This window comes from Terrapene carolina, unplaced genomic scaffold (genome assembly GCF_002925995.2).
Source record: "Terrapene carolina triunguis isolate 2854851 unplaced genomic scaffold, T_m_triunguis-2.0 Scaffold119, whole genome shotgun sequence".
Taxonomy (NCBI): Eukaryota; Metazoa; Chordata; order Testudines; family Emydidae; genus Terrapene; species Terrapene triunguis.
The window spans coordinates 173,908-190,279 of record NW_020664470.1 but is presented as its reverse complement, the minus strand read 5'-3'; the positions used below and the strand labels follow the sequence as shown (position 1 = coordinate 190,279).

Genomic DNA, 16,372 nt, shown 5'->3' with positions numbered 1-16,372 from the left:
GAATTGGGCATCTAACTACCTTAAGCTCCTGTGTAAATCCCAGCAGTGATTTTTTCTTGCTCTCTAGAGGATATGGGCCAATTTCTACTCTGTTACACCTCAGAGTAACTTCATTGACTTGAACAGAGATTCTTGTGGTTTACTCTAGTGTAATTGAGATCAGAATTTGACCCTTTGCTACATTTTGGGCCATCTAGAGGACAGTCCATTGGATATTGATGAGGAATCTAATTAATGAATAACCTTAATTACCACACTCCTACATGTGGTGGTAATATGGAACCATTACATGTTATCACAGTTTAGTCTTCTGAGGATTGTGATACTTTAGTTCAATTATGGTTGCTGGATTTAGTGGGTCTTCGGTAGTGTTTGTGGCATGTGGTTTGCAGGAGGTTAGATTTGATGATCTCATGGTCCCTTCTGCCTCAAGGTCTATGACTGTAAGACTTTATGATCTTTGGCATGTGTTTCCATGGTTCTATTTCTTGACCCAAACTTGAGACCTCCTTACATATAAGAATAGGTTCTTAGCATGGAACTAGTAATGGTGGGAATTTCTCTCCCCCTGCTCTGGAAAATGTGATAATATTTTTTTTAATTACTGTGAAAATGTTCAGTGGAAAATTTTTGCCTTTTCAGAAAAGAAAGGAAAAGATAACCTCCTCACAATAAAAATGTTCAGTGCAAAAGCAATAAAAACCAAAACATAGTTTTGAAAACCATAGAAAACCAAATCCGTTTGAAAACCAAAAAAATAAATAAATTCATTTTTCAACTAATAAATACATAAATTTATACATAAAATAAAAATTAAAAAAGTTTCTAATGAAAAAAACCCTTTTCATGAAAGCAGACATTTTACTTGACATTTTCATTTTGACAAAAAACCAATTTTCTCAAAAAAATAACGTGAAGAAAATACCTTGATCAACCCTAAGTAGAACCTGTGTAAGTAAACAAGAATCACATCCTTTTATACTCTTTTCCTTCTTGTGTTCAGGTTTGTGGGGAAGTGCCATTGGCAGCAAAACAGAAAATGAAAAAGTCATAAAAGGTATGCCAGTTTCTGTCCTCATAGCACACTGGAGTCAGAGCTCAGGTCCTCAACTTTGTGCTGGATGGGACTCTCTAGAGTGGAGTCTTCTTTATCAACTCCAGAACAAGCTCCCTGCACTGCTCTAAAATAACCCAGGTGTAAGGACTTTTACAGCACACTGCAAACTGCATCTCTTTCTGTGTGCTCCTGAAGGTGATGGTGTTTCATGTTCTGCAGACTTTTTTTATTTAATTAATTCTTCTATTTTAGGTTCTATCAAAGGTTCTTAGACTGGCTGTTTTTAATTTTTATTAGAGGAAATCAGAAACCCACAATTTTTGGTGGGAAAAAATGCCCAACTTTTTCTAGTTGGAAAATAGTAAAATAAGTGTGAAAAATTGGGATTTACTCCCCTTTTCTCCCATCTTTTTATATTTCTCCACCTGCCACTTCCCCCAGTGAGTTAAAAAAAAAGAGGACGAGAAATACAAAAGAAAGAGAGAGATTGTAAAATGCAGTGAAAATTCAAACACCAAAAATAGAAAAATGATATTTTTTTGGTTTCTAAAAATGAAATAGTGTCATCTTACATTGTTTTTTCTTTGTTTGTTTCCTTTTATAGTTTCCTACTGGAATTTTTTTTAAAAACAAAAGATGATCAAAACTGATATTTAATGGAAGTTTTCAACTTTGATGAAGCCACATTTTCAGACAGGAAAAAATGTTGGTCAAAACATTTATATCAACTCTAGTTTTATATATTTAAAAAACCCTTAATAAGTCAATATGTCAAATGGGAAGTAATAGGTCTAGATGATGGTTTGAGTCATATGGGCAGACAGAAAGGGATATATAAGCCACTCCCACTCCAAGTGTCACTTTGTCTCCCTTTAGTTCAATCACAAATAAAAGTGACATCAACTTCTGTAAGTGTCTCAGGCACCTCTAGAGGGGACACAGCAGCACACTAAGCGAGTGTGATAAGATAGAGATTTAGTGACAAGATTGGTGGGGAGTAGACAGAAATGGATGTAGTATAATTTCATCAATATATTTTTTTCTCCTAAATCATTGTGGCCTAAAATTTGTGTTCTAAAGGACTGAATTATTATCAATGTATTGTGAAATAACTGACTTGCTTAATTGAGGGGTTTTTTTTTCCAGATATATTCTTTGGCTTCTTTAAGGGAGAAAAGGAATCACATTCACCATCAAAAGAAAGTAGGTCATTATAGTCCGTGGTCACTCCAATGATACAAGTGGAATTACTTACCAGATGTGCCTACTGCTGATGTCTATAAAGGGCCATTCCCTTCCCCTCCCCCGGGGGGAAAATACTGGTTGTTCACTGAAATACCAGAAATCAAAAATATTTCATTAACAATTTTCTAAAAAATGATTTTTTTATCAAAACTAAAACAAATTTACTGGAAAAAAAATCAGGTTTCTTATTCTTGTTTTTGGTTGAAAACTATTTCAGGTAAAAAAAACTTGGATTTCTTCTACTTTCTACAAATTTTGTTCCTTATGAAACTTGAAAATCTTGACCGTGATCTTTGTAACCTGAATGTTGCTTCCTCACTGATTATGTGATTGTCCATGGGTATATGAAATGACTGATAATCCTAATGGCATTTTCAGGTTGCCTGGAAGGAATAGTCAAGGGGTTTCCAGCACCCACCATTGAACCTGAAGCTGGTAAGTGTATCTATCTATCTATCTATGGCTGCCTGTTTTGTTCTAAGTCATTAGCCAATAGTTGGGGCCTTCAGGGCCATGTTATTAGGGGGAGGAATAGATTATACAAGTCAGGTACATTTGGTCTAATCTTTATTTACAAAAAAAATGTACAGTAAATCATGTCTCCCTGAACAGAGTAGGAACAATAAAACCAGCAGTTTCCTTGCTCAGAAATCCCCATGTCTACCACTCAAAGAGTTCTGTGCCCAAGCAGCTCAATCTCTGTGCTTCCTTTTCACGGTCACACTCACAACTCCATCTCTTGGCTTTCTCTCTGTGATACCCAGCCTTCAATGAGTATTGCAGCCTCTGCATCTGCAACCATAGTTTGTAAATTTATAAATTTTTATTTATGAAATTCATTATAGTGCTAATCAACACACTAGACCATGTCATATGTGTGTGCGCATGTGTGTATGTGAGAGAGAGAGAGAGAGAGAGAGAGAGAGAGAATAGCTTTTTGATTACATGGAATTATTTCAAATATATAAAATTTCTGTCTTCATTGAAATTTGGGGGATTTTCATAATAATGTCGGTAACAACCCAAACTTCTCACACCCTTATTTTGCAGCTAAAAATAGTTTTGACAGAAAACTTTCCAAAAGCGAGCTGATGGGGCCATATTGCCAGACAACGGGGAAGATGATATTAGGGGTAGAATTTGGACCGACCAGAGGGGGATTAATGAATGTTTTTGTGAGGCAATAGGGAAAGAGGCTGTAGTAGTTAAGAAGGGAAATAATAAAGTCTGGACACTGATTGTAGCCATGTGGATACACAGGTTGGGATAATTTTTTGGTAAGATGAAAAGGAAAAAAAAAACTGGCAAAATGTGGAGACATTCCAGACTAGAGGTAGGGAAGGAGAGGGAAGAATCTATCCTGAGGTATTTAAATTAACAACTTTGTCCTTGGGCTATAAGAGAATATCTTCATTGTTATCTGTGTGTTGTTTCTTAGACCTTGTCTATACTACTACAGCTGTTACAATGGCACAGCTATGGCACTGCAGTTGTGTCACCATAGTGCTGTCTTGTCAATACTTCCTGCAGTGATGGAAGGGGTTTTTCCATCATTCTAGTTAGTCTACCCCCTTGAGAGGAGGTAGCTAGGCTAATTCTTCCATCAAACTACCTGTATCTATACTGGGGCTTAGGTCAGCTTTATTACGTCTCTCAGGGGTGTGAATTTTTCACACTTTTGAATTAAGTAGCTAAATTGACCTAAGTTTTCAGTTTAAACCGGCCCTTAGATATTTGTGTTATTGTCTGTGGCTGTGTGAAATGACTGGCAATCCTTATGACATTTTCAGGTGATATGGAAGGCTCATTGCAGAGTGAGCCAGCAGGAGCTTCACCAGGAGGCTTTTCACCAGGTAGGTGTATATAGTCCTGGATCTCTCGCTCTGACCCTATAGCTGTAACTGCTTTATGTTCATAGCATTCAAACAGAGAAGTTGGATAAAAACATTAAATACTCTCGCTAGAAGGTTGCAGTGTAATATTACTTTATTTTTTTTTTAAAAATCCAGAACCTTAATACTCAGTAAATAAAAATATATAGAGAAAAAGCAGGCTGCCCCCTAAGACAGAGAGGCAAAACTCTCCCCACCTTGATCTAGGCTAGCTTTATTCAGAATGACTGCTTAAAATCCTAGATCACATGCCTCCCTTAGAGCCCCATAGCCTAAAAGCCGAATCAAGAAACACCTTACAAGTAAAGTGATTGCTAACACATATTCAGACTAGCACCACTGCATTGACAGCGGTGGAATTGCTTCTGATCTACTCCTGCTTGAGAAGATAATCATATCCAGATTGTTAATTACATAGTCTCATGAGTAATTCTCATGTTCTCTGTTTTCTGAGTGTGTGCTCAGGACCAAAGCCTCCTGGGAAGCTCCTGTTTCTTAAATAATATAGGCAACTCTGTGATGGTCACTACCAAAGTATCTGAGAAGCTTTCAAAAATTGAGGATGGGGAACAGAGGTTCAATGAGAAATAAAGAGGGGAAATTCAAAGGAATCTCAACAAGTTAAAATTGATATTCAGTGGGATATGAGTGTTTAATCCTTTACAAATTCCAGCCTAAGTGACTTCTCAAATATCACCTAGAAAAGTTTTGGCAAAGCCAGGAGTAGACCTGCCTTGAATTGATTCCCAATCCATTGCCTGAAATTAATACTTGAATACTGTGTCTGATTCTGGTGTCCATATTTGAAAATGGGACATTGAGACATTGAAGCTGAATGCAGGGATGTGTCACAAAAATGATGCCAAGTCTTATACAGTGAGAAATTTAAGGAGCTCAGTCTGTTTAATATATGAAAAAGAAATCCAAGAGGTGATTAGATTATGGTGTTTAAATACCTTCACAGTGAGAAAATACAGGCATACTCTCAAATCTAGCAGGGGAAGGGCATAAAAAGAAGCAATGGTGGGAAATTAAAGTCAGACAAATCAAAGTGAGAAATAAGGCACACATATTAATGACGAGGGTGATTAACCATTGGAACAAACTCCCAAGGGAAGTGGTGGAATCTCCATCTCTTTGGCTTCAAAGTCTGATTGGATGCCTTTCTGGAAGAGATGCTTTAGTTAAACACAAGTTGACAGGCTTGGTGAAGGTAACTGGATGAAATTGTGTGGCCCATGCTATACAATAGATCAGACTAGATGACCTAATGGTCCCTTCTGGCTTTAAACCTACCTACCTACATATATATATCTTTACCAATCTGTCTAATGAATACTGCAGCTTATAGGACTTTGGCATTCTGTATTCATATGCTATGCTCTGCAACAGTGGCATATGTTGGGAAGAGGAAGTCATTGGAGTTACTATAGATTTACCCATCAGTAAATGAGGGAAGAATCTAGCTTACTGCATTTTGCCAAGAACTCTGGGGGTCATGTCTTCTAGTCTTTCAGAGCAAACAATAATTCTCACCCTCATTATCTCTAGGTGACACATCTAAATCTGTATGAACACAGTTCCTCATGGGTCCTCGGACCAAATATTCACAGCCCACTCCCAGAGCTTTTAAGTCCAATGTTTTGTAGAGATTCCCTGTCCTGTGTGGCGGCTACCACTGAGTAATTGTGAGTTACTGGAAATAAAAAGAGACTCCTTCTCTGCAGGGAGATGGAATTTTCATTGTACTCCCAAAATATTTAGCAAGAGCTTTCTTTGCACACATATTATGTGCAATCACAAAGCACATGGCAGGAGTGCTATAAGCAAGGCGCAAGAAGTAATATTTCCATTCTACTCAGCACCGATAAGGCCTCAGCTGGAGCACTGTGTCCAGTTCTGGGCAGCAAACTTCAGGAAAGATATGGACAAATGGAGAAAGTCCAGAGGAGAACAACATTCATAATTAAAGATCTAGAAAACAGGACCTATGAGGAAAGATTGAAAACGTTCACTTTATTTAGTCTGGAGAAGAGAAGACTGAGGGGGTCATGACAACAGATTTCAATTTGTAAAAGACTGTTATCAAGAGGTGGGTGATAAATTGTTCCCCTTAACCACTGAGGACAGGACAAGAAGCAATGTAATTAAATTGCAGCAAGAGAGATTTTGGCTAGATATTAGGAAAAACTTCCTGTCAGGGTAGTGAAGCACAGGAATAAATTCCCTGGGGAGGTTGTGGAATCTCTGACATAGGAAGTTTTCAAGAACAGGTTTGAAAAACACCTGTCAGGGATGGTGTAGATAATACTTTGTCCTGCCTCAGTGCACAGAACTGGACTAGATGACCTGTCAAGGCCCCTTCCTTTCCTACATTTCTACAATTCTATGTAAGTAGCCAGGGCTAAATTAGTCCTAGTTTGGCTTTCCAGTAGAGCCAGAGTAGTAGAGGAGACAAAGCAAACAAACGTGGAGACTCTTGAAACTGAAATGAGACCTCCCACCACAAGGGCCAAAGTTCAGTGTATTTTTTTTTGAGATCCATCTACATCAGAAAGCTTTGCCATGGAAGTAAGGAATGTTCCCAGAACTGATGGGTATGATTTTCACAAGTTATTTCCAAAGAGCTCTCAATGAGCACAAAGTGGATCTAGAGAATAAGAGACAAGCATTCCTCTGTCCCTTCAACTTGCCTCTGTCAGGGTGAGACTTTAGTGAATAGCATTCACAGTGGCTGGGTTTTCAAAGGATACTAAGAGAATTAGGTACCCACATCCCATTGGGATTAAATGATATTTGAGCACCTAACTCCCTTAGACTCTAAAAATCAAAACTGGTAACTATAGTTTCATTATCTTTATCTGGATTCTTGCCTAGGTGATTGCATTATTGTCAATGATAGTGTGCAGTGACCGATAACCCAAATATATTTTTCAGATACTAAGAACAAGTCAATTACTGAAAACATTAAAGGCGGAGGAGGTAAGTCATTTTAATCCCCTGTGGATTGAGTTTGAATCTCCGCTTGTACACTGGTTGCATGAGGAGATATTGGCATCTTTGTGAGGAGAGACTCAGGCCCAATGAACTGTTCAGTTAAACAAGTCGCTCGGCTCTTGTTCACCCTTCCTCATGAATAATAATTCTCATGTTGTCATTTTTTGACAAATGTCTGCTCAGCACAGAGCTGTTGTGGACTAGCCCTGTTTATGTGTAGGGATTTCTGTCGTACCCTTTATGGAAGTTTCTGAGCCCCTTCATCAATATCAATGAAGGTGTTTTCAAAAGGCATGAACAGGAGGTCAGAGAATAAGCCCTGTTGACTTTCGGTGGGACTTTGCTCCTAAGTCACAAAGCATCAGATTTTCAAAGATATTTAGGTGCCTAGTGTTATTTTCAAAAGCACGTAGGCATCTAAAAGCCATTTTGTGTTGACCAAAATGTTTAGATTAACTCAAAATTATTATTATAAGCGGGCCGTGTTTGGATTTTGACCATTTTGGGTGTTTAACAATTGAAGGTTGTGTTTCCTCAGCTCAAAGCAATTCTAATGGGAGTCGAGGGAACTCAGCATTAGAAGGGGGTGAAATTTTTCAGCTCAATTTTCTTTCCTGAAAAATGCACATTTGGGTCAGCCATAATATTTTATTATTTGCATCAAATTTTCAGAACTGTTTATTTTATAACAAAAATAAATCAGAAAGAAAAACCAAATATTTCATACTGAAATTTTCAAAGTGAAATGTTTTGATTTTTCGGTTTAAAACAATTAAAAAAAAATTGGTTCAATTTCACTTAAAAAAACTTTTAGAACTCAAAAAAAAGAAAAGAAATATTTCATTCTGAGTAAAGACAAACATTTAATTCTACCTAAAATGATTTTTTTGTTTACTTTCTCTTTTCACTTAATTTTTTAAAAAAATATTCATTTGGGATTTTTAAATTATAATTGGGATCTGAAGAAGTGAGGTTCTTACCCACGAAAGCTTATGCTCCCAATACTTCTGTTAGTCTCAAAGGTGCCACAGGACCCTCTGTTGCTTTTTACAGATTCAGACTAACACGGCTACCCCTCTGATAAATTATAATTGTTTGTTCAACAGTGGAACCAAAAAATCCGTTATTTGCACAACTCAAATCAGCAGCTAAAGGAATGGAGCCACATATCTTACATAGTGAAATATAGGAAATGATTTATACTGCCATCAGGTGTTCTGTGCATGGGGGAACTTGACAGCTGACACATCTCAATCCAGACAAGTGTGTTTGGGTCATTATGTGGCACAATGGGGGAATCCAGGATTCTGAGAATACCACAGCTTCTGTCTGTCTCAGTAAAGAATGCCCTTTATTTCCTCACAATCAGCTTTGCTTTTTAATTTTTGCTCTATATACAAGACACGCTGATATTTTTCCCACAGCTTCTTGTCTGCACTAGCAAATAAGAGATAAGAACATCTCTGCTGATTTCCAGATGTTCCTGAATATATTTATATATTTAGATCTGATATTTGAATTCTGGTTTGTGCCCTCTCACAGGCTCAGTGGTGGATTTCGCTAGAATGTGGCAAAAAACCACTCATGGTCTCTTGACCTGGAAATGGGGAACGAATAATAACTTTCTTTACAAATGTTGTAAGTAAAATATGGGTTACTGACTCTGTGGTGTGAATGTCCCGTTTTGACAGTAAATACATCACACAGAAACATGAGGTTTTTAAGGTTGGAAGAATTAAATTTTTATTTTTAAATTTTGACACATGGTGTCAATGTTTATTTTAAGCATTTTTGTTTTTTTTATTTAAGTTTTCAGTTGCATGAAAATATAGATTTTAAGCATTTTTTTTATTCTTATCAATTTAAATACTAGAAGCTGATGAAAATTAAGAGGAGAATCATATGAATATTTAATGACAGTAGACACAGAGATTAAAAAATTTAAACCTTTAAAAACCATTAAAACACAAATTGTCAACATCATATGTCAAAATATACAAACTTAATATCCCTAAATCAACTAATCATATCAGTTTTTAATATTCATTCACTAGTCTATTTTATAACTATTCTAATTTAAATTCTCAAAAGCATTTTTCTTATTTTGCTTATCAGTAAATTGTGATTATCAGTAGAAACAGTTTTTTATTGGTTTATATAAAGCAGGGATCGGCAACCTCTGCCATGCAGCTCACCAGGGTAAGTACCCTGGCGGGCCGGGCAAGTACCCTGGCGGGCCGGGCCAGTTTGTTTACCTGCCGTGTCGGCTGGTTCGGCCGATCGCAGCTCCCACTGACAGTTCCAGTGACCCAGAGCGCCCTCTGCAGGCTGGTGCCTCGCTGCCGCTGGCCCCAGTGTCCCTCCTGGAACCGGTGCCCCTTGTCCTCGGGCACTGCCCCACGGCAGTTCACCCGCTCTCTGGGTCTCCCCACCCAGGGGAACCCCCACCCACTATCCCCACCTTGCCTCAGTCTTGGGCTACTGCCAGTCACCATCTAGCCCCTGCTCACTGGGGCAGACTGCAGTGTAAAAGCCACTCATAATAGGCAAGGGGGGGTTGGACCGGCTACCTCTTCCTACCCTGGGCTGCACCCTTGCACCCTAGTACCTTTCTGGCCTTTGACAAGGCTGCAGCCTGGGGCTTTTCCAGGTGGGAGCTGCCCAGCTCCCTTGCCCTATTCCCCAGCCCTGCTCCACTCAGGTACCCTGTTCAGCCTCCCAGAAGCCAGGCCATTCTCCCTCTAGAAACTGTCTGCTCCTGGCCCACTGCCCTCTTATAAGGGCCAGCTGGGCCCTGATAGGGGCGTGGCCATAGCTGAGGCTGCTTCTCCATTCAGCCTTCCCCAGCCACAGCCCTTTCCTGGGCTATTTTAAGCCTTCTCTGGCTGGAGCAGATGATCACCCCACTGTAGCTTATAATGATGCCCCGTAAATGACAGGAAGGAGAAAGTGGTGGTTGTACTGTATAATGGCCAGTGGATGGAAGGATCAAGTATAAGAGAACTATATTGTATAATGGGCACTAGGGGCAGCAGAGGGCGAGAGGTGAGGAAAGGCAGCCATACTGTACAATGGGCACTAAGGGAAGCAGAAGGTGAGAGGTGGAGAAGGGGTGGCTCTACTTTATAAGGGCACAAGATACAGACACTTTACCAAAGCACAGCTGCAGTGAATATTATTTATTAATCCTGCCACTGGCAAGGTGCAGATTCTAATCTCTTAGTATGATAATTTTATCTTTGGATACATTCCTTTAGCTGCTCTTGACTCTACTGAGCTGGTGAAGGATAAAGTCATCTCCTTGGTAGATGCTGGAATAGCCATAAACTGTGCTTTCCCTCTGGTTCTCCGCCCGGAAAGGAAAGTGAAACTGATCCTCTCCTTTGACTATGGCCCTTTTGAACCATTTAAGGTAACTCCTATCATTGTTACATTTTTACAGTCAATCAAATTAGTAATAAAGGGCCCATTGCTCCAGGTGATATTTGAACACAGAAAAATACATTGTCCCTGACCCCAAGAGATAAGAATCCAACAAAGAAATTTACAATCTTTAAAAAACAACCAAGCAGTATTTTCTTTACTTTATTTCTGGAAAACAGTTCAGGATAGGAAGGGAGCAAAGAATCCCATCCCCTTCTACCCTGCTGGGGGAATGTTTAGTGGAAAGAATCCTACCATCCAAGTAGCAAGTTGGTCAGCCAACTTGAGTCAACACTAATACTTTTCTGAGGTGTCCCAGGGCCCAGTGGATCTCTGCAGGAGATTTTCAAATGCACAATGGACAGTTTGGTGCCTTAATCAATGGAAGTTGGACAACAAATTCCCATGTGTGCCTTAGAAATAGTACCTCATAGTGATTCCAAGGCAGGAAATCTGTTTTTCACCTTAACTGAAAGATGAACCTTTGGTAGCCTTGAGCTTTCATGTGTCGAGTACGGGGGATGAATGTTGACCCATACAGGAAAATATCTCCTACTGAACCAAGGTGGGTGAGGTAATTTCTTTTACTGGTCCTACTAGCATTGGTGCGAGAGACAAGCCTTTGAGCTTACACGGAGTTCTCCTTCGGGTTCTACTGAACCACTCAGATCTATCCCTATTGAACAGTTATGGGCTGCTGTGAACCTTCTAGCTCTGTTCTTGTGTACTGGACTCAATGTGCCATGTTTGATCTATGCTTATGGCTGTGGGCTGAGATATTTAAAGGCACTTAAGTGAGTTAAGCCAACCCATATTGACTTTTCCATGGAAGTAAATTCTTGCTCCTTTAAGCTTCTTTGGAAATCCCAGCTCTTTATAGACAGTCATGTGTTGTTACACAAACATTCTTCCTATCCCAAGAGCAGAGGGTATGGTTTCCACTGGAGGTTTTCTGCTTAGTCAATTAGTAGAGGACTCAGAGAGAAAGTTTGGTTTTGAGTTATCTGTTTTGAGCTATCTGGTCTTGTGGACAGCAGTTCTTTTAAATAAAATAATCATGATTCCCTCACTTACAGGCCCTCAAGCAAACTGCCAAATACTGTAAAGAAAACTGCATTCCATTTCCTGAGATAGACGAGAAATTGCTCCAAGAGCCAGATAACCCCTCTGACTGCTACATCTTCAGAGGAGAGTGCGCTCCAACTGTCATGCACTTCCCACTTTTCAACAGAGTGAATTGCCCAGGTAACTTTCATGTCACCCATTTTCTAAAATGCTACTGACCTCACTCTCATTTCACTTACATGGATGACTTAAATACAGCTGAGTCTGGTTTGCTCTGAGGTAAGGTAGCAAAGGGGCATAGAGATTGGGATAAAATGTCAGATTGATCTAGTCCTGTGTCCTATATTAGAGGGTATCTAGTGATAGAAGCCTAAGAGGAAGTTGGGAGAAGTCACAGATTAGGTAGTTATAGAGTTATCTGCCATAGGGGATGTTTGTCAGTAGCATCTGTGGTGGGGTTTTGAGCCCAATTTTCAAATGTATTTAGGTGTCTACAGATGCAGGTAGGCACCTAGTGGGATTTATAAAGTGCCTAAGTGAATTAGGTACCTAACCTACTCAGCTGCTTTTGAAAATCTCACCAATCTTTATCTTTACAAAGCTCCATACATTTCAAAATCTGGCCTATATCCCTTCCATTTTTTTTAATTTTAACTAATTTAAATGTGAATCTTGAAAATATCCATAAATATCCATGTATTTTGAATCCTACCATGCTCTTGTCTTTAATGTTGTGTGCAGTGAGTCCCATAGTTTTGTTGTTGTTGTTGTTGTTGTTGTGTATAAAGAAAAGTGTTTGCTTTTATGATTTTCACATTTGCAGATTTTCAGTTTCATCAAATGACTCCTTGAGCTCAGAATCAGGTAACTTCTTTCTTTAGCACTAGTCAAGACACAGAGGCAAATCTTCTCTCTGTTACACAAGTGAAGTCGAAGGACTAAATGTAGATTTACACTAGTGCAATGAAGAGATGAGTCTGGCACATAAGGACAAATTCAGAGAGGAATGCAAAGGAGTCTAGAAGTTGCAAATCCTTTAACCTTCTCTCAGCTGTCTGGGCATGTGAGTTACACCAGCTCAGACACCCGTACGTTCTGCACACATTCTATTTCTCTTGATTTTTGATCCGCTGTGAATGTAGAGTGTCATGACATTAAATGCTCTGTTCCTGTAATGATGGGAGTCTTATAAGAACTCAGCGGCAAAATTTTTAAGGGAGCCTAATGGAGGTAGGCACCCAAATGGCATTGTTTCCATTGAAATCCCTAGATAGGTAGATGCATAGGTTGTACTCTAGGTTAATTTACCTTAGTGCAAATGAGAGCAGAATCTGCTCCTTGTTTTTTCACAAACATGCTGCATATGGGACACTACAGAGAAAAGCAAGAAGACAAAAGAATAGCTGGGGGAGAGGTAGAAAGCAGGGAAAATAGGAGAATGAATTTGATAGAATTAAAGGAAACTGTCCGAGTCTGTCGACAACCTGATTCAATAGCTCTGAGAAGTGAAAACTGATCGCTGTAGACAAAACATCCAGATGTCTAAAGACTTCCTCTGAGAAGTGCAAAGTATCCATTTCAGTTCAGGAGGTTGTTGACTCTGAACCCTAAAGATGAGAGTTCAACTATATTAACTATGTCACTGCTGATCGCTGTAGACAAAACATCCAGATGCTTTGGTAGCAGAGCATTTGTGAAACCCTTTCCCCCATACATGAGCCTCACTTGATTCTTCTCCTTAAGTCTCGGAAGCAAGATATTCCTCTCACGACGGCTGGGACCCCTAGAATGCAATCATAATAACAGTTCTAATTGTTATTGATACTACATTAGTAATATTAGTATCCTCATCCTAAAAATCTATTCACATCTTTTCTCTCTTTGCTTTCAGCCTATGTGACAGAATGGAGAATTAGATTCACCCCTGTTCGCTGTCTCTACCATTTGGGAGACATCACCAAACTCCTTCAATCAGCCAGACTGAATGTATTGAACAACAAAGACAAGATCCTACAAGAGATCAAATACATTGTGGCTCACTCCAGGAAGGAGGCAAGCTCTTAAGAAGACTCCTTCATCTATGCCTCGCATACGTTAATGCCACCCAGTAGATTTTGCGAACTACAGAATTGTCACTTGGTTGGAAAATGTCATCATTTGGGATCACAGTGGGGAGGGGTGTCTTAGCTTCTGCTATGAAAGCACTAGTACCTAGCTCATGAGTTAACACCATAACTGGACTGCACTTTAGTTCAGCAATTCTGATTGTGTGCATTAGTCAAAGAAAAATTCTCTCTTCGTATAAATCATTCTTTGCTTGCTGTTATGAATTATTGCTCATTCAGTCTCTGCTCTGTGTGATGCCAGATGCCTTTTGTCTCCTGATGCACAATTTATGTTCAATGAATAAAGCTTATAAAATCACACCATTTGCACACAGTGCCTCCGTCCTAGAAATAGCTTGCAAAAGCTCAAGTATCTAACACCTGTGATGAAAGCTATCGCCCCTTGCTCTTATCACTCTATAGGGCATTCGATACATAGAAGCAGTGGTCCCCAAACTTTACCTTGCACCCCCACTTTCCCCTGTCTGTGCCCCCCGTGGCTCTGGGAAGGGAGGACGTGGACAGGGCTAAGGGGACCAAGGTTGGGGCTACAGCTGGGGGTGGACGAGGGAGCAGACTCTCAGCCGGAGTCCAAGGCCGGCAGCCCTGGCTAGGCGCGGAGCCCTGGGCACGGGGCAGACAGCTGGGACTCCAGGGTCAGGAGCAGAGCTGGGTGGCATTCCCTCTCTGCCCCCTGTGGAGGATAGACTGGCCCCCAGCTGTGCCCCCTGATCATTAACCCACGTCCCTCTAGGGTGGTGCTTCCGACAAATTTAAGACCTCCACATAAAGGGGTAAAAAATGATAAACAGGTGGGGGGGGCATTTTTGATTCAAAGGTATGGGGGGGTTGTGAAAATGTTTTCACAAAAAAAACCCACACACACATTTGAATCAAAAATTATCTCCCCCCCCAACTAATTTATCATTTTTACCCCTCTATATGGAGTTCTAAAGTTGGGGGGGGGGGCGCCACACTAGAGGGAATATTGAAAATGTTATTGAATAATTATTAACGTTTTTAACAGAAATCAATATTTTGGATAAATGCAACAACAAAAAAGAAGAAGAAGAATTAGTAATTATTAGCTTTCTGTTCCAATCCAGCATGGCTCCATTTGAGTCATAGAATCATAGAATATCAGGGTTCGAAGGGACCTCAGGAGGTCATCTAGTCCAACCCCCTGCCCAAAGCAGGACCAATCCCCAACTAAATCATCCCAACCAGGGCTTTGTCAAGCCTGACCTTAAAAACCTCTAAGGAAGGAGATTCCACCACCTCCCTAGGTAAAGCATTCCAGTGCTTCACCACCCTCCTAGTGAAAACGTTTTTCCTAATATCCAACCTAAACCTCCCCCACTGCAACTTGAGACCATTACTCCTTGTTCTGTCATCTGGTACCACTGAGAACAGTCTAGATCCATCCTCTTTGGAACCTCCTTTCAGGTAGTTGAAAGCAGCTATCAAATCCCTCCTCATTCTTCTCTTCTGCAGACTAAACAATCCCAGTTCCCTCAGCCTCTCCACATAAGTCATGTGCTCCAGCCCTCTAATCATTTTTGTTGCCCTCCGCTGGCCTCTTTCCAATTTTTCCACATCCTTCTTGTAGTGTGGGGCCCAAAATTGGACACAGTACTCCAGATGAGGCCTCACCAATGCCAAATAGAGGGGAATGATCACGTCCCTCAATCTGCTGGTAATGCCCCTACTTATACAGCCCAAAATACCGTTAGCCTTCTTGGCAGCAAGAGCACACTGTTGACTCATATAAATCTTTTCACCCACCGTAACCCTTGGTTCTTTTCTGCAGAACTGCTGCCTAGCCATTCGGTCTCTAGTCTGTAGCAGTGCATGGGATTCTTCCATAATAAGTGCAGGACTCTGCACTTGTCCTTGTTGAACCTCATCAGGTTTCTTTTGGCCCAATCCTCTATTTTGTCTAGGTCTCTGTATCCTATCCTTACCCTCCAGCGTATCTACAACTCCTCCCAGTTTCGTGTCATCTGCAAACTTGCGGAGGGTGCCGTCCACGCCATCCTCCAGATCATTAATGAAGATATTGAACAAAACCGGCCCCAGGGCCGACCCTTGAGGCACTCTGCTTGATACTGGCTGCCAACTAGACATGGAGCCATTGATCACTACCCGTTGAACCTGACGATCTAGCCAGATTTCTATGCACTTTATATTCAATTCATCCAGCCCATACTTCTTTAACTTGGTGGCAAGAATACTGTGGGAGACCGTATCAAAAGCTCTGCTAAAGTAAAGAAATAACACATCCACTGCTTTCCCCTCATCCACAGACCCAGTTATCTCCTCATAGAAGGCAATTAGGTTAGTCAGGCATGACTTGCCCTTGGTGAATCCATGCTGACTGTTCCTGATCACTTTCCTCTCCTCTAAGTGCTTCAGAATTGATTCCTTGAGGACCTGCTCCATGATTTTTCCAGGGACTGAGGTGAGGCTGACTGGCCTGTAGTTCCCCAGATCCTCTTCCTTCCCTTTTTTAAAGATGGACACTTCATTAGCCTTTTTCCAGACATCCGGGACCTCCCGCGATCACCATGAGTTTTCAAAGATAATGG

The 16,372-nt window shown here is 40.4% G+C and overlaps 1 protein-coding gene across 1 annotated transcript in view; it reads left to right on the top strand.

Annotated features, from left to right (window-relative positions):
- Positions 1–14,050, top strand: part of LOC112122671 (cytosolic phospholipase A2 gamma-like) — a 25,580-nt gene extending 11,530 nt beyond the window's left edge. Inside the window, exons 7-15 of the mRNA XM_029911737.1 lie at positions 1,004–1,057; positions 2,204–2,260; positions 2,681–2,737; positions 4,093–4,155; positions 7,132–7,176; positions 8,734–8,829; positions 10,449–10,603; positions 11,691–11,859; positions 13,571–14,050. Of these exons, the coding sequence (XP_029767597.1) occupies positions 1,004–1,057; positions 2,204–2,260; positions 2,681–2,737; positions 4,093–4,155; positions 7,132–7,176; positions 8,734–8,829; positions 10,449–10,603; positions 11,691–11,859; positions 13,571–13,743 (869 nt within the window). The 3' untranslated portion in view covers positions 13,744–14,050. The remainder of the gene's footprint in view (positions 1–1,003; positions 1,058–2,203; positions 2,261–2,680; positions 2,738–4,092; positions 4,156–7,131; positions 7,177–8,733; positions 8,830–10,448; positions 10,604–11,690; positions 11,860–13,570) is intronic.
- The last annotated feature ends 2,322 nt before the right edge of the window (positions 14,051–16,372 follow it).